The sequence below is a fragment of the Saimiri boliviensis genome, chromosome 17 (genome assembly GCF_048565385.1).
Source record: "Saimiri boliviensis isolate mSaiBol1 chromosome 17, mSaiBol1.pri, whole genome shotgun sequence".
Taxonomy (NCBI): Eukaryota; Metazoa; Chordata; class Mammalia; order Primates; family Cebidae; genus Saimiri; species Saimiri boliviensis.
The window spans coordinates 25111438-25136727 of NC_133465.1; the positions used below are offsets into that span (position 1 = coordinate 25111438).

Below are 25290 nucleotides of genomic sequence, written 5' to 3' on the forward strand. Positions count from 1 at the left end.
GGGAACCCCAACATGCCTGTGCTCTCTCCTGTCTGGCTTCTAGCATGTAGATCCCCAGGCTTTCTCTATCAACCCCACGTGGGAGAGACGATTTCCTGAGAGGTGGTGACAGGGAGGGTCTCCCTCTGAGAGGTGGGCTGAAGGCAGCGAAGGAAGCTAGAGTAACTCAGGTGGGCACACCAACCCTTTCACCTCGCTCATTTTTCTGTGCCCCCAGAACACCTTTATCTGCAGATCCGGAGGCTGGTCCTTTCTTCCCCTGAGCCAATCAGGACAGAGCCTTAGAGGAGGCACCTCTTTGTAAGGGCACATTTGTGGATCAGTGGATTCTTCATCCCTTGACCTGGGCATCCCAAAGCTCCAGAAGGTCTGAAGGGACCTGCATGCTGGGGGAGGAAGAGCAGGACCATAGCCTGGTCTAGCCGAGTTTTGGTCTCATGTCACGTAGTGTGCCCACAGTGTGTGTGTGTGTGGTTACCCATGCACACAAGGAAGAGACAAAGCCAGCCACCACGTACTGTCTGTTCACGGGAGCTGCTGCCCCCACCTCCAGTCTGACTGCTTCCATTTATTTAAGAAAAATCTGACACAGTGGTGGGTAGAACCCGAGAGAAAAATGGCTGTGGGATGGGGTAGGGGCAACACTGGCTCCCTTCTGCTTTTGCCCACCCTAAAGTCCCTCACAGCATTTCCTGGTGCCCTCTACTGCCCTCCCAGGTTCCGTTTTGTGGGGAATAGGTAGCTGCCTGCCCTGTGCTGTGGCGGGAAGGCGCGGTCAGCAGGGTGAGGGGTGGCTAAGGCGTAGTAGTGTTGACCTTGCTGTGGGGGAAGGGGAGGCAAGGAGGTCCCCAGGCCTCTGGCTCTGGGGTGTGATTTGGCTAGAGATGGATCCAGGACTCCTCCCCCTTTAGGTCCCTGCCCAAAGCCCCTGGGGCAGAGGTGGGAGTCCTGAGAACTCAGGAAGGTGCCTGGCTTGGCACCAGACCTCTCTGTAGAGTCAGCTCCCCTGTCCTGGGAGGCACCCGAATGCCGGCAGATGCTACAACTGTCCCCCTAACCCCGGCATATTTCATCTACAGCAAGATCCTTGGCAGGGCAGGCAGCCACCACCTCCCCACCCTGCAGGACAGAAATCCCTGAATATTGGTTTGAGGAAAGTCTTTGTGCAGCCTGTGACACAAGACCCCCACAGGACCCCCTGCACGGGGGGACGGCGGGGGGACGGGAGGCAGGGCCGGGGCACAGCGTGGGCCCACTTGGCCCCAAGCTGGACCTCCTTGCCTCACTCTTGTGGCAGGGGGTTGCTTAAGATGGGAGGAGGTTTGGAAAGGGTAGAACAGAGGCTAGGGTTGCTTTCCTCCTTGAGCGTCACTGGAGGAAGAGCTCCACCTGCAGGGGGCAGATGAGGGTAACGGTGTGAGGCGAGGGCAGGCCCAGTCACGGGGGTGGGGGCCTGCCCCGCACCGAGCCAAGCTGCAGGGGCAGGGAGTACAAAATCAATTCAGCCGCCCAGAGTCAGTGTGAACCGGGGTCCAGGCTGCGTCCTGCCCTGCGCAGACCCCGTCGGGGGAGTGCCTGCTACTCCGGCTGGTGCCTCTATGCAATCTCTTTGATTCTGCGCATGTAATTGTGCAGGTCCGGGGGTGCAGCGGGCCGCGTGGTGCCCGCCACATCCGGGCAGCCCCAACCCAGGTCCTCTTCCTCCTCCTCGTCCTCTTCTCCAGCGGGAACCGAGTCATAGGCCAGCTCCTCTGACGGCAGCGTGGTGAAGGTGGTGAACTTGACCCGCTTACGCTTGGAGGTGGGCGAGCTGGCGGGGTCCTCGGCTTGGTCCCGGGCAGAGCCTCCCGAGGAGCCGTCGCCCCGGCCGTGCACCTGGCTCTGGACGCTGGTCTGCGAGCTGCCGCTGCTGTGGTGGTCACCGTGGCAGCAGGCGGGCACGGTTTCCAACGGGTTGCCTGCCGGCGGCGAGAGCTCCCCTTGAACCCGCAGCGGCTGCCCGTTGCCCAGGAACACCCAGTGGTGAGAGTGGTCCATGCTGGTCTGGCCCTCGGGCGGGATGCGCTTGTGCCGGTAGCGCAGCACGAAAACGATGCAGTTGATGAGGAAGACGAGGATGGCAAGGCAGAAGACGCCCAGAAGCGCGTACATGCCAATCTCCAGGTCGGTCAGACCCCGCGGCATCTGCAGGAAGCCTGTGGGCAGCGGCAGGAAGTCTTCTGTGGGTGGCACGACGGGGCTGGCGGTGCCCGGGCCTGGGGCCTCCGGTGCGGGTAGCGCAGAGCCTGGCAGGCCAGCTCCCCGGGCCTCGTCCTCGCCCCCGCCAGGCCCTGGCTGGCTGGGGCCTGGGTAGTCGTAAGTGGGGTCCTCCTCGTCCCTCCCAAAGTGCACCCGCAGGCCCACAGGGGTCGTGGCCAGCACACTCTTGCGCTTGGTTTTCTGGCAGCTCTCGGAGATGGTTAGCTCTGCGCGGAGTAGCTCACCTGCCCCCTCGGCCTCAGCCACCACCAGAGGGAAGGCCCGGTCCTGGGTCACAGTGGCCACACGCTCATCCAGGCTGCTCACCAGCAGTCCATAGTCTCGGGGGCTGTAGAGGGAGAGTGGGGCTGTGGTGCCATCACTGTAGGAGAGCCAGAGGCTCAGGAGGGCTTCCTGGAGGAGGAGGAGAAGGAGGGGACAGGAGTCAAAGAGCTTGTTCAGCTGGCTTCCTGCTAGATCCTGGGCTCTATGCACGCAGGCACCAAGGGTCTCTGGCTCTCTGCTGTATTGTCAGCTCTGGCACTGTGTCTGGCCTGTGACGGGCACTCAGGAACTATTGCTCAAGCAAGCATCCTCCTCACAGGTTGTGGGGAGGGTAAACCCCAGGCCATGGCATCCAGGCCTCATACTGCTCTGAGAATGCCCTTGTCCATTTCACCCCTCTCCCCTTGAGGAGCGGAAGGTAAGTTTCGCCTTAGGTTTATCTCAAGTCCCTTCTGCTGCTGGAAGAGCTCGTGTCTCCAGGCCTGACCTTGGGCTTACACCCATCAGACAACTGGCCATTGAGAATACACACCCACTTCCCACTTCTGACTGTTGGCTAAAACCTTCTGAGAATTGCCCTCCCTCCAGATGAGGAAGCAGGGCTTGGACAGAAGTGATTGGCTTGGGGTGATGGAGCGAGTTAGAGACAGAGGATCCCTATGTCCTGACTCCCAGCTCAGTATTTGGTGCTCACCTCCTCACTCCCCAGGACTCACACCTAGCACCTTTCTACTTTTGTCCTGTGGCTATGCCTACGGTGTGTACTTGGGGCTCCAGAGATGGGCGAGGGCACTTCCTGGGGGTGATGCGGAGGTGACAGCTGTCTGTGAATCCAGGAGGGAGACCCTCGGAGGGAACATCTCGGGTGGCAAGAGCAGCAAGCAAGACGTTGCTCAGACCTCCCGTGTCGATGCAGCCGTGGGGCTGGCAGGTGCGCAGGGCATGGAAGGCAGAGGTCCTCCATTTCCTAGAGCTCTAAACTGGGGACTCTTGGTGCTAGGGCAAAGCAGAGCCCCCAGGTCTTCCCTCCATACCACCAACCCCTGGCCGGTGGGCCGAGCAGCCAGAGCAGCTTACCTGCTTGAGGAAGCTCAGGGTCTGCTGGGCGGCTGTGGTGGCCAGGATGGTGTGGCTGCTCCCAGGGCTGGGCCGCAGGGAGAGGGCGAGGCTGGCTACCACCTGGGCCTGAAGCTGTGTGATGCTGACCTTCTCTTCCGTCACTGTCAGCAGCGTCTCCCCGAGCACAGCCTCCGTCAGCGGAGACACCACCTGAGACAGAGTGGGACTGGGTGGGAGAGAGCCAGGAAAGCAGCACCCCGGCCTGCCCAAGATCCCCAACTAGCGAGAAATCCTAGCACTGCTGGAAGAGGGGCCCGAAGGGTGAGACAGGCTGGGAGGCAGGACTCCTCAGCTCTGCAACCAGGAACCAGTGTCCAGAGCTCATCAGAGGGTCAGAGGTTCACAGGAGCCAGGCAGGACACAAATGAGAGAGGTGGGCCAATTTGAAGGAAAACAAATCCTGCACAGTGATAAGTAGCAACTGATGTGCAACCTCAATGTCAGGGAGGCAAAGGGAGTGGTGAGCACTGTGGAAAAGGAGGGAACTCATTCGCCTGTAAAGGAGGCACCAATACTGGCTTCAGCTGATTGTTGCCAGATTCATTTTTTGTGAAACCAGAAATCTATACGTATTTTTTAAATGAGAAATCTCCCAATATAAAACACCTTGGATCAATTGAACAAAGAAAATATGTCTGCAGGCAGATTCTAGCCCATGGATCATAACTTAACGATTTCTTAGGTAGATGATTTCTACCCAGGCACCCCACTGTCAGGTAGAAACAAGTCAGGAAGGGTCCAGGTTGAGTTCCTAGATCACCAGATGCACCTTCCTGGACTCTAGACTGGCTGACTCATACATGCCCCCTCTCTGCTCTCAGGGAGGGGTCTGCTTGAGTCACCACGCTGAGGACTGATAAAGGTTGACACAGCTTGGAGTGAGACCTTTTACCAAGATGAAGCTAACAGAGCTTGAGCTTTGATGTGGAATTTCAGACAAGAGGCAGGCAGGGAAGAGTGTTCCGGGGGCCGGTTGGGGTTGGGAACATCTGGGTTCTGTACCCACAGGTAAATAAGGCTCCCGGCACTGCCCTTTTGTGCTGGGACAGAGCCCATACCTACCTTAAAGGGGGTGGTGCCTGGCTCCAGCCCTGCCAGCGTGCTGCTGTCCACCATGTGTGCCACTCGGGGGTCGCCCACCCGCATGAAGTCACTGACTAGGTCGGTGACCTCCACCAGCCAGTCTGGGCCTAGCATGGTGACCACCTGGTCGGTGCCCTCAGACGATGTAGTGTGGAACTGGGTGAAGACCTGCAGGGTGGCATGCTGGTACTGCAGGGTGCAGCCACGGCTTGCACTCTGCCGCCGCTCTTCCTCCTCCTCGTCCTCATCCTCGCTCTCCCGGACTGACCTGGGGTGGGGACATGCCATGCTGAAGGCTTCTCACCTTGCCTCTGACCTGGACAGTTCACACCCCTCACCCTTGCCCTGCTGGTTCCTCCCAGCTCCCTGTGGTGGGAAGCTCTGCAAAAGCAAGCCATCTCTGTGGCTCATGCCTTCTATCTATGTTGGGAGCCAGGAGGCCCAGCCTTTCCTCTCCTAGAAAGGCACCTTCTTGACCCTACCTCGTGTCCCTCTCTGCCTCTTCTTGGTTTAACCCATGCCTAGGAATAGCTGGTGTCAGATCCTAACAGCAACTGCTGCCTTTGCCTTTTCTTCAGCACTAAGCTTGCGCCTGGCACTGTTCTAAGCTCTAACCTGGAGCAAAAGTGATCCTCTTTGTAAGATACCAGAAACCTTAGCTGAATTGTGTCCTGCAGTTGTGTGGAAAGCAGAACCTGTAGGTGATGAACTTGGACAATTAACTCAGGAGTATTTCCAAGCAAGGTGTGGAAATTGCAGCCTGGTTTCGTCTTGCTGGTTTTGGTCAAATGTGAGATGAGAGAGACACATTGATACCCTGTGAAGTAAAACAGAACCTGGACTGGATGATGTGGGAAATTCTCAGTCTATGCACATTGCAAAAGATGCCAAAATTGAGAGGTTTACTGCCAGGAAGGTGTGCTTTGGCAAGAAAGCCAGGTTTTTTTCTCCGTAGCTAGTGCTCTGTTGGTGTACTGGAGGATCAAGTGACCAGAATATTCATTCAGAGGGTTTTCACCTGGGTTAATTAATTTAATCCTCCCAAAAATCCTACGCGGCAGCTGTTCTTGTGTCCATTTCACAGATACAGAGATGGAGGCACAGAGAGGTTATCTAAGTAGTCCAAATGTACACAACTAGCAAAAAGCAGAGGCAGAATTTAAACCAGGCTGTCTGGCTTCAGAGTCCATCGCATCCTTGCTACTCAAAGCAGTATCGTCATCACCCGGGAGCTGGTCATAAATGCAGAATCACAGGATTTACCACAGACCTGCCCAGTCAGAATCTGCATTTTACTCAGATCCCCAGGTAATTCGTGTACACTTTAAAGTTGGAGAGGTACTGGTCTACACCCCTTTGCTCTTCCAAATCTCTCTGAGTTGAAGTCAGCCCAGTTCTCTCTTGGCTGCCTGTTTCTCTCACCACCTGCTTCTCTCGCCGGCCCCACCCGCCTCCTGCTCTTAGCTGCCTGTTACTTTCCTGTCTTCTCTTTCCTGCTGGGCTTTTCTCTCCAGCAGCTCTGAGGGGGTGATTGGAATGCAGTGAGTACACTCATATATGCCCCACATATGGGCACCCAGGTGCGTGAGCCTCCAAACCCGAAAGGGAGCCTGGGTATGAGTCGGAATGTACCTGTACTCACGCACTTGCTACTGTGGCCTTGGTGTGTGCCCAGGCTGGGGTACATGTGTACAGGTGTGTCTGCTCCATTGTGTCTGCCTGACTGCTCTCTTACTCTGTCTCCCCAGCCAACTCCCTTCAGTTCATCCTTTAAGACTAAGCTCAAGAGTTGCCTCTTCCAGGAAGCCTGCCTTGACTTGTCCTGGAAGAAGAGGGGGTTCTCTCCTTGTGCCACTTGATTCCCTGCACACAGGGCTTCCCACCTACCACCACGCTCTGTGGCATTCATATGCTTTTCTCCCCTGCTGGACTGAGAGAATGGCAGGGTTAGGCAACGGCCACACTCACTCCATCTCTCAAACACTTGCCAGTGCCTAGCACACAGTAGCTGCTCAATGAAAGTTTGTTGACTGCACATCGGACCTACAGGCTGTGTATACCAAGGGCCTTATGCCCAACTGCAGATCAGACTGTGGGCTGAGGCTGTATCCACCCATGAGTATCCCAAATATCTGCCATAAGAGGGGGGGCTTTACCTTCGGTCGGGGAGGATAGGTACCCTCCAGCCCTTCACTTGGCTGAGGCGGGCATCTGAGAGCTCAATGTGCAAGGGCAGCTTGGGGACCCAGACTGTCATTTCCAAGGGGGCATTGAGCACGTCGTAGCGGAAGGTGACCCTGGCGTTCATGGACCCTCGAGACTCTTTTCCGCTCACAAACACATAGTCGCAGCTGCTGGATACCTGGGGGAAAGGAGGAACAGTTGGCACATCTTGCCCTCCTGTGAGGCAGTGCAGGGGAGGAGGCACTGATTCCTCTGGGAGTCTTGGCTTCCATCCCTGCCTCTGTGCCCTCTGTGGGAGGCTTTTGTTCCTTAATGAGGAGCCAACATGCAAACGCTTCTACAGGGGCTGTTCCTGACCTGTCAGAGCCACACTTTGGAGGAGGCTCCAGGGTGAGGGGCCTCTCAGGGCTGGCTCCCCTCCCCCAGCAGGACTGAGGGAGCTCTGGAGCCAGGGGTCTGGCAGGTAGAGTCCTCTACGATGCAGAAAAGGACATGGGCATTTGACTGGGCAGAGTGGAAGTTGAGGCGGAGGAGATGGGGACGAGGGGCAGGCCCATGTCTTCCATGGCCTCTCTGGCATGGCTGCCCCAGGAGAATGGGTGGGTAGTTAATTTCCAACCAGGGGGGGCTGCTAGGCCAGGTGTGGAGGTGAGGGAATGGGAGAGGAAAACTCGGGACCAGAGAACCCCAAGCACAGACAGGTGGATGGCTGCCACCAACGGATGTGGCTGTTGTAATTGCCTGCCCACCTGGATACCGACTTGCATTCCTAGAGGTTCCCTGGATGGAAACCACATGCCTGCTGAGTACATCTTGGTGGATACCTGTGCCCACTCACAGAGGTGTCACTGCCAGTACTTTAGGGCAAATGCAGATGGCTCTGTGTTTTAAATACGCCCACGCACACACCTGGCACCCTGGATCCTGTGTGTACATGCACCTAGGTGCTCATGCTGGTGCACGTCCGTGGGTGCACAGCCTTGAGTTTGGTGGGAGGTCTATCATTCAGCTGGTGGGCTGAGGTGCCCTGAAGGCCCTGGAAGGACCCAGGGGCACTGGGACTATGGCTCATCCATGGAGATGAGCCCCTGGGGCATCCCAAACCCTGCCGGCTCCCATCATTGTCTCACAGGAGTGGGTGGAGGGATGGGACAGCAACCCTGACAGAAATGCTCATTTCCCACTTTGGAAGGCAAACAATTCCATCTGCAGACCTGCAAATTCCAATTCGAATATGGCAAACTCCATACGGACCTGAGTATATTTCATCGAGGTTTGTAACCAGTTTCATTTAGAATCTTCTCCAATTCCCTTTGGTATCAAAGCCAGCATGACTTGGTTCTGGTCTGCTCTGGGGCTGGGGTGGGGGAGTCTGAGTAGCAGAGAAGGTGCCAGGTGAGGGCCCCTGGGAGCAGGTCTGCCAGCAGTGGACAGCCCCACAGTTCCGCTGAGGCTTCTCTGAAGAGGGTGATACAGTGGAGGCGAGGGTGGGGGGGTGGGTGGGGGCGGTACTAGACCACCTACCCTGGCTCCCTTGGAAGGCATCCTTCCTGGATCATGAAGAGACAAGGTGAGCCCCATGCTCCCCAGATTCAGAGGGACCCAGAGGCAAAGCATAGAGAGAACGAGCAGGAGGAGGACACCTGCATCCCAACTCTCCTGCTCTCCTCCAAGCTGAATTATTTACAGGAACAAGAACAGATTTAGTTGTCTAATCATCTGATTTTGGTGCCTGCTGGAGGGTGGCACAGGGAACAGCTGGCCCATCCCACAGGTACCAGGGCTGGACATCCGCTCACACCACTGCCCACTCCACTGCCTCCTCTTCCCACTCGCTTCTCATTTCTGTTCAAGGAGTGAATCTGGAGCCCTCTTGGGGAGGTGGCCTAACTGGGTCATTGAGTCAGATGGTTGTCATGTGGGCTGGGCTGGGGAGGACCTGGGACCAGAGCAGGTCCCTGGGGAGGAACTCGGGGGGCGGGGGTTGTGGGGGTGGGAGCTCATGGCTGAGAGGAGCCTTTAGGAGCTGGAGGAGCTAGGCGTGTGTGCCGGGAATGGGGCCTTCAGTACACAACCTTCCTGCCTGGCCTAACTCACGTGCGTCTTGAGTCTTCTCCCTGAGCTCCATTGCCTTCATCTGATCACTCGCACTCTGGGTTCAGGGCAGGTCTTTGAGGGATCCTCTCCCTCACCTGCCTCCTGTTACCTTGCCAAGTGTCTGCCACACACTAGGGTTCAATAATGTCTTGCTAGATTGAGTTCAAGCTGTTGACACTGCCTTCTCCCCTCTGGCCTGTTTCATATTCCTACAGGAAGCCCTCCCAGAATGGTCAAAGCAATATCCAGGGGCAGGAAGAGGGTATACCATGGGAGTCAACAGACTTGGGAATGAACCTTTTCACAGAGGCGTGGTGAAGCTTGGGATGCAGTAAGGCCAGTGCTGTGGGAGGAAAAGGATGGAGCAGCTGCCGCAACAGAAGGGGTCCCAGCACAGGGAGACATGAGTTCAGTCTCAGAGGATGAATAACTCAGCCACCTGGACTCTGGTTTTGAGGTTCCACTCTCCTGAAGGCCTAGGGCTTCTTCCCCAGGGTCCCCACCTCCCAGGATGCCTACCTTGATGATGTCTTCATTGTCAGACTCGCATTCTACCAGGGCAGAGACGTCTAGGATGAGGCCAGTCACCTCGATGGCAATGACCTTGACAGGGATGGCTACTGTCCGGCCCGTCAGAATAGCCGTGTTGATGATCTCTGTGTCCTGCGGGGAGGAGAAGGGAAGGGGGCTGTGCTTGTGGTCCCCTTCTGTCCTAGGACATACCAGCCATGGCCCCGGCTCCTGGACCCCCTACTCCTCAGATGCACAACCTTCCAGGGGGATACTTGCACGTGTGTGGGGACAGGCCTCCATCCTGCCTCTCACTCCTTCTCAGATGGTCTGCTCACTTGGGCTTTTGCAGGAACCTCAGGGTCCACCTCACTGTGCAGCCAGGAAACAACCCTCCCCCAGGCCTGTGCCATCTCCTCTTAAACAGCTTCTCAGGACTCACACAGTAATGTCTAACACACTTGCCTGGCCATTCAAGCTGCCCTGGGCTGGCCCCAGGCAATCACTCCAGCCCTACCACTCCAGGACCCTCTTTGAAAATCTACTGTTCTTTTGAACAAACTGCTCAAAAAGGTGCAATTCAAATTGTGCCTTTGCCCAAGTAATGCGCTGCCTAGGACACACCCTGCATGTCTGAGAGCCCTTCCTCCCAGGTGACCTCCGAGACTCAACTGCACTGCTGCCTCCTCCTGCAAGCTTCCCATGAGTGGCCCCTCCACGGTGACATCTCCCACCTCTGTCCCCCCGATTATCTGCTGTCCTCATGGCTCCACAAATATAGCACAGATGCATACACCTTCTTACACAGGCATACCTGGGTGTGGCAGGAAGTGTCACATATACCCACATCGGTTTGTACATATACTCAGTGGTTCACGTTCTTGTCACACAAATGTGCATGCATGCATTGACCCAGGCATCTGCTGAGCCAGTCACCTGCCCGCTCACCATGGCCAGGGGCAGGATGGCTTGCACATCGCGTTGAATGACCGTCAGCTCGGTGACCGCCCGCTCCAGGTCAGGCAGGGCGCCATGACCACGGTAGTCGATATGCCACATGATCCTCCGCTTGACCGACTGGCTGGTGAAGTTCTCCATCTCAAAGTCCAGCTGCAGGATCTCCAAGGGGCCCTGGCCCTCCCTGCCAGGGTTGGGGGAGGGGGAAGAAGAGCAGAAGATGAAGGGCTGGGTGTAGCCCAGGAGCTCAGAAACCCTTAGTGTAGACCCCAACCCTCCCCGGCAGCTGCCAGATGGGACCCTCTGAGCCTTCTCCAGCCCATCTGAGGGGCCCGGACCTCAGCGACCCCATTGACCAAGCCCCAGCTCTTCCAGCCCCGCAAGCCCAGCTGCCTCCTCCAAAGCTTCCCCACCCATCTCAGATGGCTGTTCTGCAAAGAGGTGGGTAGATGTGCCACCTCGGGCTCACCAGGGGGGGAGGGGTGTGCCCTGAGCCCAGGCCACATCCACAGTGGCTGTTGAGTGCTTTGCCCCAGTCAGCAGCTCCGAGGTCACATGCCACTGGCCACTCCGTGACTTGGTACCTAGAAGGGTCACACCCTTCTTGGCCTTCACCCTGGGACAAAGTGGGAGGAAGAAGAGGGAGAGGGTCAGGCTATGACGCAAAGCCGCCCACCTGGCCACCACCGCTAGGCTGCATTGCGGGGAAGGAGAACAGATGAGCTAAGTTACTCTGAGTCCTGGATGTTTCAGAAGAATACTTCAGATGAATTTGGGGAACCTGGTATCACATAGCTGCAAACTCTGACCCTCACCGAAAGCTGCAATCTTCTACCATATCCCTGCCAAGTCTTTCCCTAATCTCGACTAGCATGCCTTAGTGACAGGGGACTCACTACTTCTGCACACATCCCATTCCTTTTTCAGGAAGCCAGTGAAAACTAGAAAGATCTTCCCAGGATATAGTTGAACTAAAATAGCCACAGGGTCTGCTGGGCAACAGAGAACAGTTCCCCTGCATCTTAACTGTAGTAGTTCTTCAAAAAGCTGGCGAGGTGAGTAGGCGTTCTCTGAATCTTCTTTCCTTCACTTCCTCCAATTGTTTGTTGCCATAGTTCTAAATCACCTCACAGTCAGTTGCTCTCCTCTGGATACTGGACAAAGTGTCCCATACTAAATACAGTACTTCAGCTGCACTCTAACGAACATTGGCTAACGGTGATTGCCACCTCTCTAATTCCACATGCTCTGCTCCTATTAATGCAACCCAATATCGCTGATGACTGATTTCACTTATGTTCACAGTCTGGTGTCACCGAATTAGGCATGACCCTTTCCAAGAGTATTTAAACTTGAAGGTAGGACACTGAGGAGAGAAGGAAATATTTAAACAAGTTGCAGGCTAATGGTGATGTTTCGGGTCACGCAGAGTGCCTGGGGGTGGGGAAGCATTTTGGTGGGTGTCAGAGTCACCCAACATTAACTCAAACCATAGATTCCTACGGTGAAATATTATGTTTTGGGGGGATGTGATACAATTTAAGGCATTTTTGAATTTGCAAACTGTGTCTTTTTCAAGGCGTAGAAGGACAGAAAGCTGGGGATTCTGAAAATTTTTCACCCAATTCTAAGACTGGGGCAAATGTCCCAACACACACACACACACACTCACACACACGCTCCTGTTGGCTCCCACCCAAAAGGCTCCTCTTGGTCCCCATTGCGCTTCCTTGGCCTCAGTCTCCTTGTCTGTACAATGTCTAAGGGCCCTTCTAATCCCAGTTCTCCAGTTTTACTATTCTGGATATCTATGCTTGTGAAACTGATATTTCCTCTTTACCATTATGCCACTTCTATGAGATCTAGAAACGGGGGCCGGAATGTTTGCTGCCATTAGATAAGAGCATGGAGGCTCCAATCAGTGAGGTATCTTCCTGAGGTTGCTCAAGTGCTGAGTGACAGACCTGGGATTAGGATGCTGGACAGGGATCCAGCTGGGAGGTCCCCCCACCTCCAACCACAGGGAGTCAGGGATGCATTTGATCTACGAAGGGAAGCCAGACCCTCACCCATCTCCCCTACTACCTGAGCGTGAAGTGCTCCACGCTGGGGCTGGAGGGCGAGGAGGAGTTGGGGGCCAGATAGAGGAGGATGCTGAGCACTTCCCCGGGCTTGAGGGGTCGGTCCGGCAGGCGGATCATCAGGTTGCTGTCCAGCCTGTGCTCCTGCAGGGTCCTCCTGGGGGGCGGGCGGAACAGGCTGATGCTCCCTATACGCAGCAGAGGGTGCTGGGTAGGGCTCTCCGCCCGGGCCCCCACCCCGGGCCCGGCCCCCCGGCGGGATCCCCCGCAGCCTCCCGACGCATTGGGAGCGTGGAGAGTGTAGTAGAGCTCGGCCTGCTGGCTCTCCCCCGCCACCTCGGGCTCCAGCCCGTCCGGGGACTTGCGGCGGGCCGTGGGCGGCGCGGCCGGGGCAGGAGGTCCGAACCAGGCCAGGGGCAGCTCTGCCCGCACGAGGCAAGTGGCCAGGCCCCCACTGAGGCGGCAGGAGCTCTTGACTTCCCGGGCATCCCTGAAGGCGTGCAGCCGGACACAGGGCAGCCGCTCGGTGACGCCGAAGTCGTCCCAGTCCCGGCCGGCCACGTAGAACAGCACCTGGGCCACGGGCTGCGAGGCGGGCACGCGCGTGCGGACGATGAAGGCGCGCACCTTCCAGTTGACCGTCAGACGCTCGGGGATGTCCAGGGTGCTGGACGGCTGCAGGAGCTCCCGCGCCACCACCTGGCTGGTGCTGAAGGGCCCCAGCGAGACGTTGAGGACCGGCAGCTCCTTGGTCTGGAACACCACGAAGGGCTCGGAGCGCTGCAGGGAGCCATTGGCGACTGCGGGTGACGGGGGCTGCGCCTCCCGCAGGAAGAAAGCCAGCCGCGTGTGCGACAGGCGGTAGCTGACCGGCAGCACCGGGCTGGCTTGTGGCCCCGGCGGGCTGGGGCTGGCCGGGTGGGAGCGGCCGGAGGCTGGGGACAGACAGAGGAAAGAGGCCCAGGGTGGTCAGGAGAGGCCACGCTGGGACCCCAGAGCGCCCCAGTCTCCTCCTTCCCACCCCACAGAGGGCTGCCCACTCTCCCAGCTGGGCAGATTCAGCCTGGCTGTCCATCCTGCAGTGGGCCCCGAGCCTGGCTCAGGCCAGGCTTCCCGAGCTCCAAGCCTGGCACTCCCTTTGGTGGCATGTGAATTACCCTCTCACCACTGCTCCATTTATTTACCTGCGACAAAGGAGTAAAGCTACTACTATCGCCTTCACAAGGTGGTGAACCTTCATGAGATTCTGTCCCCAGCATCCTCACTTATAAAACAAGTATACAAATTGTTTCTGCCTCAAAGTGCCATTGTGAGGACTTTCAAAGTCATGTGCATAAAGGGTTGAGTGGACTCTGGTGCTGAAGAGTCCCTGTGATCCCTGTTTATGCTTTACTGTGCTCAGTGCAGGACAGGCGTTAGCATATTCCATCCTCAGATCAAAGCTTTGGGGTAGGTATGATTTTTTTATTTTATTTAGTTTTTGAGACAGAGTTTCGCTCTTGCTGCCCAGGCTGGAGTACAGTGGTGTCATCTTGGCTCACCACAACCTCCACCTCCCGGGTTGAAGCGATTCTGTTGCCTCAGCCTCCCAAGTAGCTGGGACCACAGGCAGGTGCCACCATGACCTGCTAATCTTGTATTTTTAGCAGGGATGGGGTTTCTCCATGTTGGTCAGGCTGGTCTCCAACTCCCGATGAGGTGGGTATTATGATCTCCATCCACGCAACCAGTTTTCTATCAGTAACTTCCTTTTTGAGTGCCAATCCTAACATCTTACAGATAAATGAACTAAGGTGCAGGGCACGTAAGTAACGTGGCTAAGTCACATGGGCAAAGGCGCCAGCAATGGGTCTCAAACCTGGGGTTCCCTGACTCTCAAACCCAAGCTCCTTAGTATTGTACCTGCTGTCTTAGCTGGTGTAGGGTCCCCAGGGATCCAGATCTCCCTTCTCCCATTGGCCACACACGACATAAACAGGGAATTTTATCCTCAGTCTCCAACACCTAAACATGGGCCTCCTCCCTCCTCTTAACTTCCTCTCCCCACCCACCAAGGAAGATGCCAAGTTCTGGCAATTCCACCTTAGGCTGCCCCCTTGTCCTCCATTCCTGCCCTTATTCCGGCCTTACTCCCGTCACTATGGCGACATACCACTGGCCAACAGGGTCTCCCCCTCTCCTCTGGCATTCTCCTCCCTCACACATCAGCCAGAGTGGGTTTTCTCCTAGACACAAATCAGACCTTGTTGCCTGCCTCATTGCAAGCTCAAAACTTGCTGGACACTGCCAAGGAACAGGAAGGACCCAAATGGAGGTTTGAGGTTCGAGATCTTATTTTGGATTTCCCCAAGAACCTCCCCAGTCACATTCCTCAACTCTAAAATCAGGACACTGGTAATAATAATGCTGGTCTCGCAGGCTGCTGGGTTTTTGGGAATCAAATAAGAAAGCACTTTATAAATTGTGCAACAACACAAATGTGTGTATTATCAAAGAAGCTTTCCCATCTGCTCGCAAAATAAAATCCAAACTCTCTTTGTACCTGAGTGTGACATTCAGGGCCCCTACACATGGTGTCAAAATCCTTTTTCTCCTAGGACTCCTCCTCCCAGTCCCCTGCTGATAGCCTAACTGGACAACTCACTGTCCTTCACACTCACGGATGCTGCCTTATCTCTCCTCCTTTGCTCATGCTGCACCCTCTGCATTAGATTCTCTCCTATCTGTGCACATCCAAATCTGAATCTTCCTCCAGGGTTCCGCTCCAATGCTACCTCCTCCGTGAAGCCCTCCCAGATGTTCCCTCAACTCCTGGGAGTTTCCTCAGAGCGTTGCCCTTCTCTGAGAAGACCTCCCATCCTGCCTTCTGCAGGAGTTAGTTACCTACCAGGCCTTGCACCAAGCAAGCCTTCAACAAATCACAGCTGATTACACTGAGTTATCTGCAGAGACCTACGTCCCAAAGAGAAGACTCCTAGTCAGTTCTAGACATTACTTGCAGTTAATGAATATTTATCATTTTACCACTGTCAATTAAACTTTGGCAGTTTCACAAACATCCACATCCAGTTCCTCGCAAAAGCAGTGAACTAAAAATTCCCTGCTCTTGAGGCACTGGTGTCAATATCCTTTAAAATAAGGCAACAGGCTTGGGGCATGACAAAGGCCTTTGGGGTCAGTTGTTTTAAGAGGCATGGCATGTGCTCTTACCACTCCTATGGCATGCTCTGCTCGGGAGGACCCGAGCAGCCCTTAGGACCAACCGGGGAAATCATTGACAAGAAACGCTGGGAGCTGATGGTGGGTTGGCAGTGTGCAGCAGAGTCCAAATGAGGACAGGAAATTGTTTGCAGAGATGGAGAGAGCCTTTCTGGCTGGTGCCTGAGGTCTCGGAATGTGTCCCTGCAGCCTGGAGAATGCTGGCCCCGAGGCTGACGTGTGGAAATGCAGGGTCCACATTTGGACCCTGCTTTGGAAGCAGCAGCAAGCAAGAGAACAGGCTTCAGGACTCAAGTGCAAGGCCTCTCCCTGCCACAGGCTCACTGTGCAAGTTGCTTCCCATTTTGAGCCTCAGTTTCCACCTCTAAAATTGCGGTGGTGATATCAGTCCCTCCCCCCTCACAGGGAGGTTGAGAGTAGCTGAAAGGCTAGGGACAGGACATCCTCTGGGACCTGCAGAGCAGCCCAAGGCAGGGGCACTGCTCATGTATGGGGATGTCCAGGGCCTTTGAGTGCTGGGGCCGACGCGGAGCCCCGTGCTCATCCCTCCGGGCTGGGAGAAGAGCAGCTGTGGTCAGTGAGCTGTCAGTACTCACCATCCAGGCTGGAGAGGGACAGGGTGGGAGGGGCGATCCATCCCCTGGAGACCTCAGAGCTGCTCTAAGTGGCACTTAGTCCCTTTGCCTTCTCTCACTGTTCCAACTTCACAGCTGACCATCTGGATTCCTTGGAATCACAGCAGGGGCAGGGACCACCAGATGGGCACCGGACTCAGAGGGGTATGAAGGAAGGGACTGGGGGAAGTGTGACTGCATGCCCCGCCTGAATCCCCCCACGCCCCTCAGGGAGGAGCTGGTCTGGCAAAACCAAGATCCTGGATCATCCAAACCATCTGCTGTTCTTGGAATATACTAAGACAATGTTTCTACCCCAGGGCCTTTGCACTGCCTGGAATTTTCTCCCCTTGATAGTCACATGTTTCTCTCCCCCTCTCTCTCCTCTCTCTCATCAAGCTTTGTTTAGGGACATCTGTCTGATCATTTATCTAAAGTAGCGTCGCCTCTCCCCCATTCTGCCACTAATCTCTCTCTATCCCTTTTCCTGTTTCATTTTCTTCATACCACTTACCACCCCCTAACTCTAGATTATATGCATGTGTCTGTTTCTGCCAACTAGAAATTAAGTTCCATAGAGGCACAGACATGGCTTTGCTCCCTGCTCTATTTTAGTGCTTACAACACAGCCTGGCACATAGCAGGCCCTCAATACATTTCTGTTGAAAGAATGAAATTCTCGGAATGAGTAGCCCAATACTGACTGGTACGCTGTGGGGGTAATGAGTTCCTTGTTAATGGGGCATCCAAGAGGAGACTGGGTGGCCCCTGAGGGGAGGGCTCCTGGCATCAGGCCTAGGGGCTCTGGACCCTCTCAGCAACCCTGCAGATAAGCAAGCTGAGTTTCTGGAAGGAGTAACCTATATCAAGAAAATAGCTGGCATTCAGAAGAGGGAGGCAGAAAGCTGACATTAGGGCATTGCAATTTTTAAATTTATGTCACTGTGGCAAACAGCAGCATCTCTCATCACCACCATGAATCACTCCATCCTGCTGGGGCCCTGCAATTTCCTCAGCGGTGGAGCAGGGAGGGTCCCTGAGACCCTAGCACTAATCTCCGCTCTCCCACTCACTTATTCTGGAGCTTAAAGGAACCTGCTTGATCTCTCTGGATCTCAGTTTCCCCTGGGAGGTAGATATGGCCCTGGAAGCCTTCTGGCGTGGCTGGAGAGGGAGGAGGTAAGACTGGTGGAATGAGCAGATCACTTGATCTGCCAAGTTTTCAGAGACACTAAGTATGTGCTTGAGTGGACATACACGTGTTTGCTCACATGCATGCTGGCCCCCATCTTGGCACAGAGCTCTAACCACCAGACATCATGGAGCATGGCATGGGAGGAAAAGCTACTGGAAGTTTCCTTGAAGGGAGATAGATGTGGGATAGGGAGAAGGGAGGCTGATCAATACAGAGACAGGTCAGGCCAGGACCGGAGTTGGAAGAGAGGAGAGACTGGGGTGGAACGCACTGCTTGGACCCACCTTGGATGCACAACACTAAGGGGTGCCCATGCACTCCAGACTGAACTGGGAGGACACATACACAGGCACACACATACATACACACACATACCACAGGCACACACACACACACATACATACACACACACACACACACACACACACACACACACACACACACCACACAGGCTGGCACCTGCCTGTCCCTCGCCTCCAGAACAGGCTGCCCACAACAGTTCCGTGGGCCTGGTTCTGAACCCTGGCCCCACTGTGCTCTCAGGCTGCAGCCCTGTTTTGACCCCACTTTGCCCTGTAGACCATTCTGGGTGCTGCCTTCCTGTTGATGGCCTGGGCTCTGACTTGGGCCTCAGGCATTTGGACCTGGCCCTGAGACCCTCTCCCTTGCTGCCGTCTCCTGAGGGAAGGGTCTTCTCCATGTCTTCTCTGACTTACGATGGGATGTTATGTGCTGAACGGTGCCCTGCCCTTGAAATCCTAACCCTTAGCATCTCGGAGTAGGACTGTGTTTGGAGACAGGGTCCTTAAAGAGGCTGCTAAGTTAAAATGAAGCTAAGTTAAAATGAGGGTGGGCCCTAATCCAGTATGACCTGTGTCCTTATAAGAAGAAGACATCAGGACGCAGACGCAAACAGAGAAATGTCGTGAAGACGCAGAGAGAATGCAGCCGTCTATGAGTCAGGAAGACAGCCCTCACCGGAAACCAATCCTGCTGATGCTTTGACCTCAGGCTGCCAGCCTCCAGAACTGCGAGCAAATACATTTCTGTTAAGCCACCCAGCCTGTAGAACTTTTTCATGGCAGTCCTAGCAAACTGATGCATGGGGATTGGCTATTTCTGCCTCTCCTGGCCTCAGTTTCCCCAGTAGAATGTAGAGACACCATACAGGGGAAGGAAGACAGGCTGGGGTCATGCAGCTTTTGCACATGGGGATAAGGATGATGACTGAAGTGTTCCCAGCTCTCCCTAGCATCCCCAACCCCTGCCAGACTGTGCCTAGCAAAAGATCCTTTCCATATAAGCTGGACCAGCTCTGTTCTTCTCACAACCCAAAGACACAAATACATGAATAGAGGCTTGATCAGTCCTGCAGGAGGGTATCCAACCCAACAGGACCCAAGAGAAGACTTGCACGTGGGAAGATGCGGTGGTCCCCTCATCCTTTCATGCTCAGCTCAGGCATCACCTCCTCCCTGAAGCCTTCTTTGATACCTTCCACAGCCACCATCCTAGGCAGACAGCCCCTCCTCCTCTCTGCTACTGCTCTGTGCTGGCCAGCTCTGGCTCTGACAGATCAGGAGGAGCCGGCCCGGAAGTGAGGGAAATGCATGTGATCCAGGAACTCTCTCATTACTCACTTCTGTATTGCTCCCCTGGGGCCGTGAGACACTGGCTCCCGTGTCCCTGTGCCTGCATAGAGGTCTCTCAAGCCATCCCTACCACTAGAAGGCACATAGTTGTTTCTTCATACCTCTGCCTATCCAGCTGGACTGGGGTATTGGTAGATGTTGGGGCTGGCCCAGCTTTGCATAGCATAAGGTGTGGTACACAGTGGGTGCTTAACAAATGTCAATTCCATATCTCTCTGAGGTTGGGAATACCCTCTCAGGCTTGCCCTAGGTGTCTGAGAGCACAGCAGGAGCTCTCTGCCTTTCCCAGACAAACTTCTTCCCAGGTGCAGAGGCAAGACCTCACCTTACTGGGCGTGTAAGTGAATCTCTGTGGAAGCTAGGGTTAGGCAGGCCGAGGGTGGGGGCTCCCCTGGCCATCTCACTGCTTCTAATCAAGATCAGATGCCTCCTGCTTCTACCTCTAATTGTCTTCAAATTAAAACTAATCTCTTGCAAATCAGAAAAAACATTGTCATTAGCTTTGGTGAGTTTGTGTTTCGGGGCATAGCAGGTGGGCCAGCAGGGCTTGGGGGTGCTGGGAAGGGGCTTGGCCTGCTCACCTGTGTGTGTGCACACACACATGCATGCATCCACGCCAGATGCTAGTGTTTAGGGATCCTTTAGCACTTGCTCCTGGATTTGCCTGAATATAGGAATCAGCCAGAGCAAACAAAGCAACAGCAAAGAACGCCCAAGGAAGGGGCCAGGCTTATACAGTCAGAGTTTCCAGGGGAGAGGCCTGGCACCTGTGTGTTTATGAAGCACTCAGGTGTTGCTATCACGGTAGATGTTTGGCACAAAGCACTAAGTAGGAACGGCTGGTGAAGAGGCTGTGACTTGCACAGCATAACATCGGCATTGCTGACAGTTAATGATGACAAGTACCCAGAGCCTAGAACAGTGCCTGGCCCATACAGATGCCAAACATATCTTTTTAAATCAAATCTATGAATGAGTGAATGAATGAGAGGGGGCATAAGCCATGATTAGTGCCCGTGGTGAGAATCCCAGGCGCCATGTGGTCCATGATGAAGAGGCCAGAAATGGGCTCCGCCCAGTGACCCCACCCCAACCCAGACCTAGAGGACCAAGAGGTGGTATGACCTGAGGGGGTGGGAGGAACTGGTCCTGGGAAAAACTCTCAACCCAGGAGAGTTGTGGAGGCAGCTGAGGCCAAGGGTACAAAGAAGAGGGCTCTGAACTGGGAGGAAGGATGCCAGGGTTCCAGGCTTCCAGGCCTGCTCTTCCTTGGCTGACTGGCAAGTCTGACCTACCGGGTCATTTCTGCTCTCCAGGGCCATATTTCCCCATAGCCAAATGGGGAATTATTAACCCATGATACCAGGCAGTTCCTGTGGAGCAGAGTGTTGCAGTGGGAAAAAAAGGTCTTGAGAAAGATGTTTTATTGTTTAAAAAATCAGTGATACCCAGTGTTACCACGGGGCTAAAGGACTCGTGCATTCCTCTGCCCTTCTGGTGAAAGGTAAACTATGTAAGCTTTCTAGAAAGCAATTATAAAATATGTTTTGAAGATAAAACTGTTCATGCTCTTTAACCCAAGAAATTCCCCTTTTGGAATCTAATAAACAGAAATGTGTCCAAAGATTTACAACTGTTGGCCAGGATGGTGGCTCAGGCCTATAATTCCAGCGCTTTGGGAGGCTCAGGAGGGAGGATTGCTTAAGACCAACAGTTTGAGACCAGCTTGGACAACAAAGCAAGATCCTGTCTCAAAAAAAAAAAAAAAAAAAATCACCAGGTATGGTGTGCGCACCTGTGGTCCCAACTATTTGGGAGGCTAAGGCAGAAGAATCACTTGAGCCCAGAAGTTCGAGGCTGCAGGGAGCCATGATCACATCACTGCATTCCAGCCTGGGCAACAGAATGAGACCCTGCCTCTAAACAACAACAAAATTACATAGATGTTCACTGAATGCTATGTTTACTAGCAAAAAATTGGAAACGACCTAAATAAATGTCAAAAGCAGAGTTAGATTAAATAAATGCAAATGCGTAAGAATGGATATATGCAGCTGTTGTAGATGAAGTTTTCAAAAAATATTTACTTGAATGAGAAAATGTTCACAAAATAGTGCGAATTAACAAAGTAGGGTATCAAACTGGCTATACGGCGTAACACCAATTTTATATAAAAATATGTAAATACTGCAAAGAAATGCATCAGAATGCTAATGTTGGTTATCTCTGGGGGTGGGGATTATGCATCACTGTTATTTTTTACTTTATGTTTTTATGTATTTTCCAGTTGTCTGCAATGAACATTGCTTATAAAATTAGAAAGAAAACAATAAATTCCATTAAAAATAAACAAGTGTTTGAAGTTATTCCAAGAATTTTTTTTAAAAGAGGAAATTCTAAAACACAACAAAACAAAACTAAAACCAAAAAAAAAAAAAAAGAGGAAGAACGTGTTTGGCTTTAAAGCCACATCAATTCTCATTCAAATCCCAGCTCTGACATAGCTGTTTGTCCTTGGGCAAGTTACTTAACCTCTCAGAGCCTCGATTTCCATACCTATGAAATGAAGATCTTAGAACCTATTTCATAGAGTTGTGATTAAATAAGCAAATTGCTTGGTGTAGTTTCTGGTACAGAGTTGGTGCTCAATGTTCATTTGTTCATGCATGCATTCATTCATTCGTTATTTAGTTCTGAGAGGAGGGAAGTGCTGACCTGTTTTTCTCCAGCACTTGGTGCATTGTCTGGCTCATGGCCGGTCCTCTGTCAAGGTCAGTTAAGAAAGACAAGTACAGAGATGACAGGCACATGGAGCAGTGTCCCAAGAGCCTCCAAAAGGCACCAAGGCTGGAAGGAATGCCAGCTGTTGAGAGGCCCTAGAATCCGGCCCAGAAAGCTCCGTCACTGATCTGCTGTGTAACTTTGGGCAGTTCCTTCCCTCTCTCCCAGCCTCAGCTTCATTCTTTGGGAGAAGAGGATAGTCCCTGCTCTGCCTGCCACATGGGTGACCTAGAAGTGGGGAGGGGCTGTGTGTGCAGGGAGTCCTGGACCAGGTAGCAGTCAGCTGGATAAAGGAGAGTTGATGCCTCCCCTATGCCTTACAGATGAGAAAAAAGGACAAAGATGTCCAGCCCAAGAAGCAAGCAGAGGTTAAAACCCAACCCGGCTCTGCTCACCAAGCCCGGTGCCTAGTGAGGGGCTTCTTCTGTATCTTTCTAAGTTGCAAAAAGATACCATCTAAGCTGGTCCACACAGGTATTCCCCTACCCCAGGCTGGAGCTGCAGTAAACCACACTGGGCCGGAGGGAAGAGAAGCCCAGCCCAGAGACAGAGGAATGGGTGCCTCCCTGAGATCTGGGGTCTGAGGGAGATGCCCACCCCATCCCCAGCCCCACAGCACCTCCCTCCTCCAAAGCAGCTCAAACTCCATCCCCATCACGAAGCTGCAGACCCCATCTCTAGGACCAGCCTGGCTGCTCCTCAGACACAGGCTACTGGCTCCTTCATCAACCTGGAGGCTCCACTTGCCTCTGGGTGACTGCAGCCTGGGCTGGGAGCAGCTGGAACCCCAGAGCAAGGACATGCAGCCCCAGAATACGTAATCACTAACTCCATGCTGTGGTTGTTCGCCGAGTGGGTGGGTGGGAGGAAGAGCCACTGAAGCCACCAGCAGCCAGCAGCCCCCAGATGGCTCTGGCCCACTCTCTGGCAGGCTGTAAATCCTGGAGAGGCAGCTTCCCAGTACTGTCATCCACCCCACCCCCATGCCTGGCTGGAACCCAATGTTGGAATAAAAGTCAGCTGTGGGGAGGGGCCAGCAGGAGGGGTGCCCCTCCTCCACTTTGCCCTAAATCTCCTCCCAGGAGACCTCCTGCCTGCTGACTCCCAGCAGCTCTGGTTTCCTGCCATCTGCCTGGGAACTCCCCATCTCTCAGCTGAAGAGATGTCAGGGTCCCTCCCCTACGCCTTTACAGATGAGGAAAAAGGGTCAGAGAGGTTTGGGTGAGGCTGGCTCTGTCATTTATTAGCTGTGTGATCCTGGGCAAGTGGCTTCACGTGCCCCTACCTCCCTGGTTTCCTAAACTGTACAATGGGGTGAGAATAACCCCTTTTTCACTGACTTGCTTTGCTAACAAATTTCCCATGTTATAAGACAACCTGCGAAATGTTTCAGTGGTGCCTGGCACACAGGCAGCCCTCTTTAAATGTTAGCTATTCTCTGAGTGTTATTATTGCCGTCTTTAAATGGATCTCCACACGGGGCCTCCTGAGTCAGGACGAAGAGATCCTCCAAGACCCAGCGATCAACTCCCCTCTCTCCTATGTGTGAACCTGACGCAAATCCTCTTGTGCTCTGATTGGGGCTCGACTTGCCTGCCGCTAAGGGTGGAGACCCTGCTGCTTTTCTTTTTCTTTCTTTCTTTTTAAATCCCCGGCACCTAGCACAGAGCCTTGCACATGGTCTGTGCTGAACAGAAGACTCCTGAGTGAATGAGCGAGTGAAAGAACGACTGGGATGGCCCTGGGAGATGGTTGTGGTTGTGCCTTTTCTCTCTCTCTCTCTCTCTCTCTCTCACACACACACACACACACACACACACACACACGTGCAAGCACACGTCTGTGTGTCTTCCCCTTGTGGGCACCCCTGCTGTACCCCATCCTGGACATTTATCCTAAACTGGCTACTTCTTTTGCTCCCTAAGCCCAAAACAGGACCCAGGCTGCTGCTCAGTGCGGCTTCCTCCTCTTTGAGAGGAAGGAAGGAAGGAAATCGGAGACCTCAGCAGAGGAGTGGGGGAGAGGGTACTAAACTGCAGACTGGTGAATGAAAGAATGAAGCAAGCTCAGCTAACCTGGGGGCTAGGTCTGCTTCTGAGAGCCCGAAGGAGGACCAGGGTACCAGAAGGAGAGGTGGCCACGAGACCCCAAGAAGCTGCCACCAGGAGAGCCCCTACTGGCCTCCTAGTCCTGCTCTTGGGGAAACCGAGTCCCCAGGACGGAAGACTTGCTCCAAGCATATGGCAAGGTGGTAAGAAAGACTTGCTGAAAACTAGGGCTCTTGTTTCCCAGTTCCCTGCTTGTCTCAGGGGTTCCCTTCCTCTGGGCCCTGGAGCCTTGCCACCTATGGGGAAGCAATCCCAAGAGGAGGCCCAGGAAAGGTTCTCTGGTCCTGGGAGCTCAGCTGGACCAGAGTTCCTCCCTTTCCCTCCTGCCTCTGCTCCCATGGGATCCTGTAAGCTGCACATGGCACAGAGGGGCAGGGCATCGGGGCACATGATAGAGAAGGAGGGTGAGAGGGAGTAGCGCAGGACAGAGTGATGTGGGCCTCTGGGGCAGGGACTACAATGTGTACAACTTAGGCTGGTGTCCGTAGGCTGGAAGAGTCCCAAGGCAGGAGGAGCTTGGGGTTTGGAGGCCCAGTTGTTGCACGGAGGGTTCAGGCAGAGGAGAGAGAGGTATCAGATGCAGGGACAGAAGCTCTGGGCCCTCTGTGGTTCCTGCTCTGTGAGCCTACCCTGCAAGGTGTGAGCCTGTGTCTGTTAGTCTGTCTGCATATGTGATTTCAGGATTAGGACCAGAGAAATCAACAGGCTTATGAAGACAAGAAAGGTTTTGTACTTCCAGTCAAGCATTGCTTACCCCTGGGAACAGCTCCTTTATTTCTGAAACACTGGAGGGACCCCATCCTCACCCTTAACCCAGCAGTGACTTGCAGGGCAAACCCTTGGCCCTAGGCTGCAGTCTGCCCAGCTATAATGGGCTCTGATGTGAGGTCCCTTTTGTGATGGAAAGGGCTGAGTGGGGGTCTCAGGGATGGAGGAATAGGGGTCAGGAGGTTTATTTGTCATCAGGTCTGGAGTCGGCCGGTGGCTGTGTAGCTGGATATAAAAGGACACTGTTGAAGAACCTCTCGTTCCTAGTGGAAAAGATACTCCCACCACCCCGCTGCCCCGTACCCAATCCAGGCCACACGAAACAGAGGGTTACATGCTCCAGGCAGCATGATGAGAGCCCTCACCTTCACCACCAAGCACCCCAGCCTCTTGTGGGGC

At 54.2% G+C, this 25290-nt stretch overlaps 1 protein-coding gene across 1 annotated transcript in view; it reads right to left on the reverse strand.

Moving 5' to 3' along the window:
• Positions 1 to 496: 496 nt before the first annotated feature.
• The window catches only part of TMEM132E (transmembrane protein 132E), a 65748-nt gene continuing 40954 nt past the window's right edge, over positions 497 to 25290 (reverse strand). The window contains exons 2-9 of the mRNA XM_010343630.3: positions 12559 to 13489; positions 10943 to 11089; positions 10465 to 10657; positions 9526 to 9669; positions 6882 to 7087; positions 4705 to 4993; positions 3601 to 3792; positions 497 to 2652 (exon numbers count right to left, since the gene is read on the reverse strand). Of these exons, the coding sequence (XP_010341932.1) occupies positions 1597 to 2652; positions 3601 to 3792; positions 4705 to 4993; positions 6882 to 7087; positions 9526 to 9669; positions 10465 to 10657; positions 10943 to 11089; positions 12559 to 13489 (3158 nt within the window). The 3' untranslated portion in view covers positions 497 to 1596. The remainder of the gene's footprint in view (positions 2653 to 3600; positions 3793 to 4704; positions 4994 to 6881; positions 7088 to 9525; positions 9670 to 10464; positions 10658 to 10942; positions 11090 to 12558; positions 13490 to 25290) is intronic.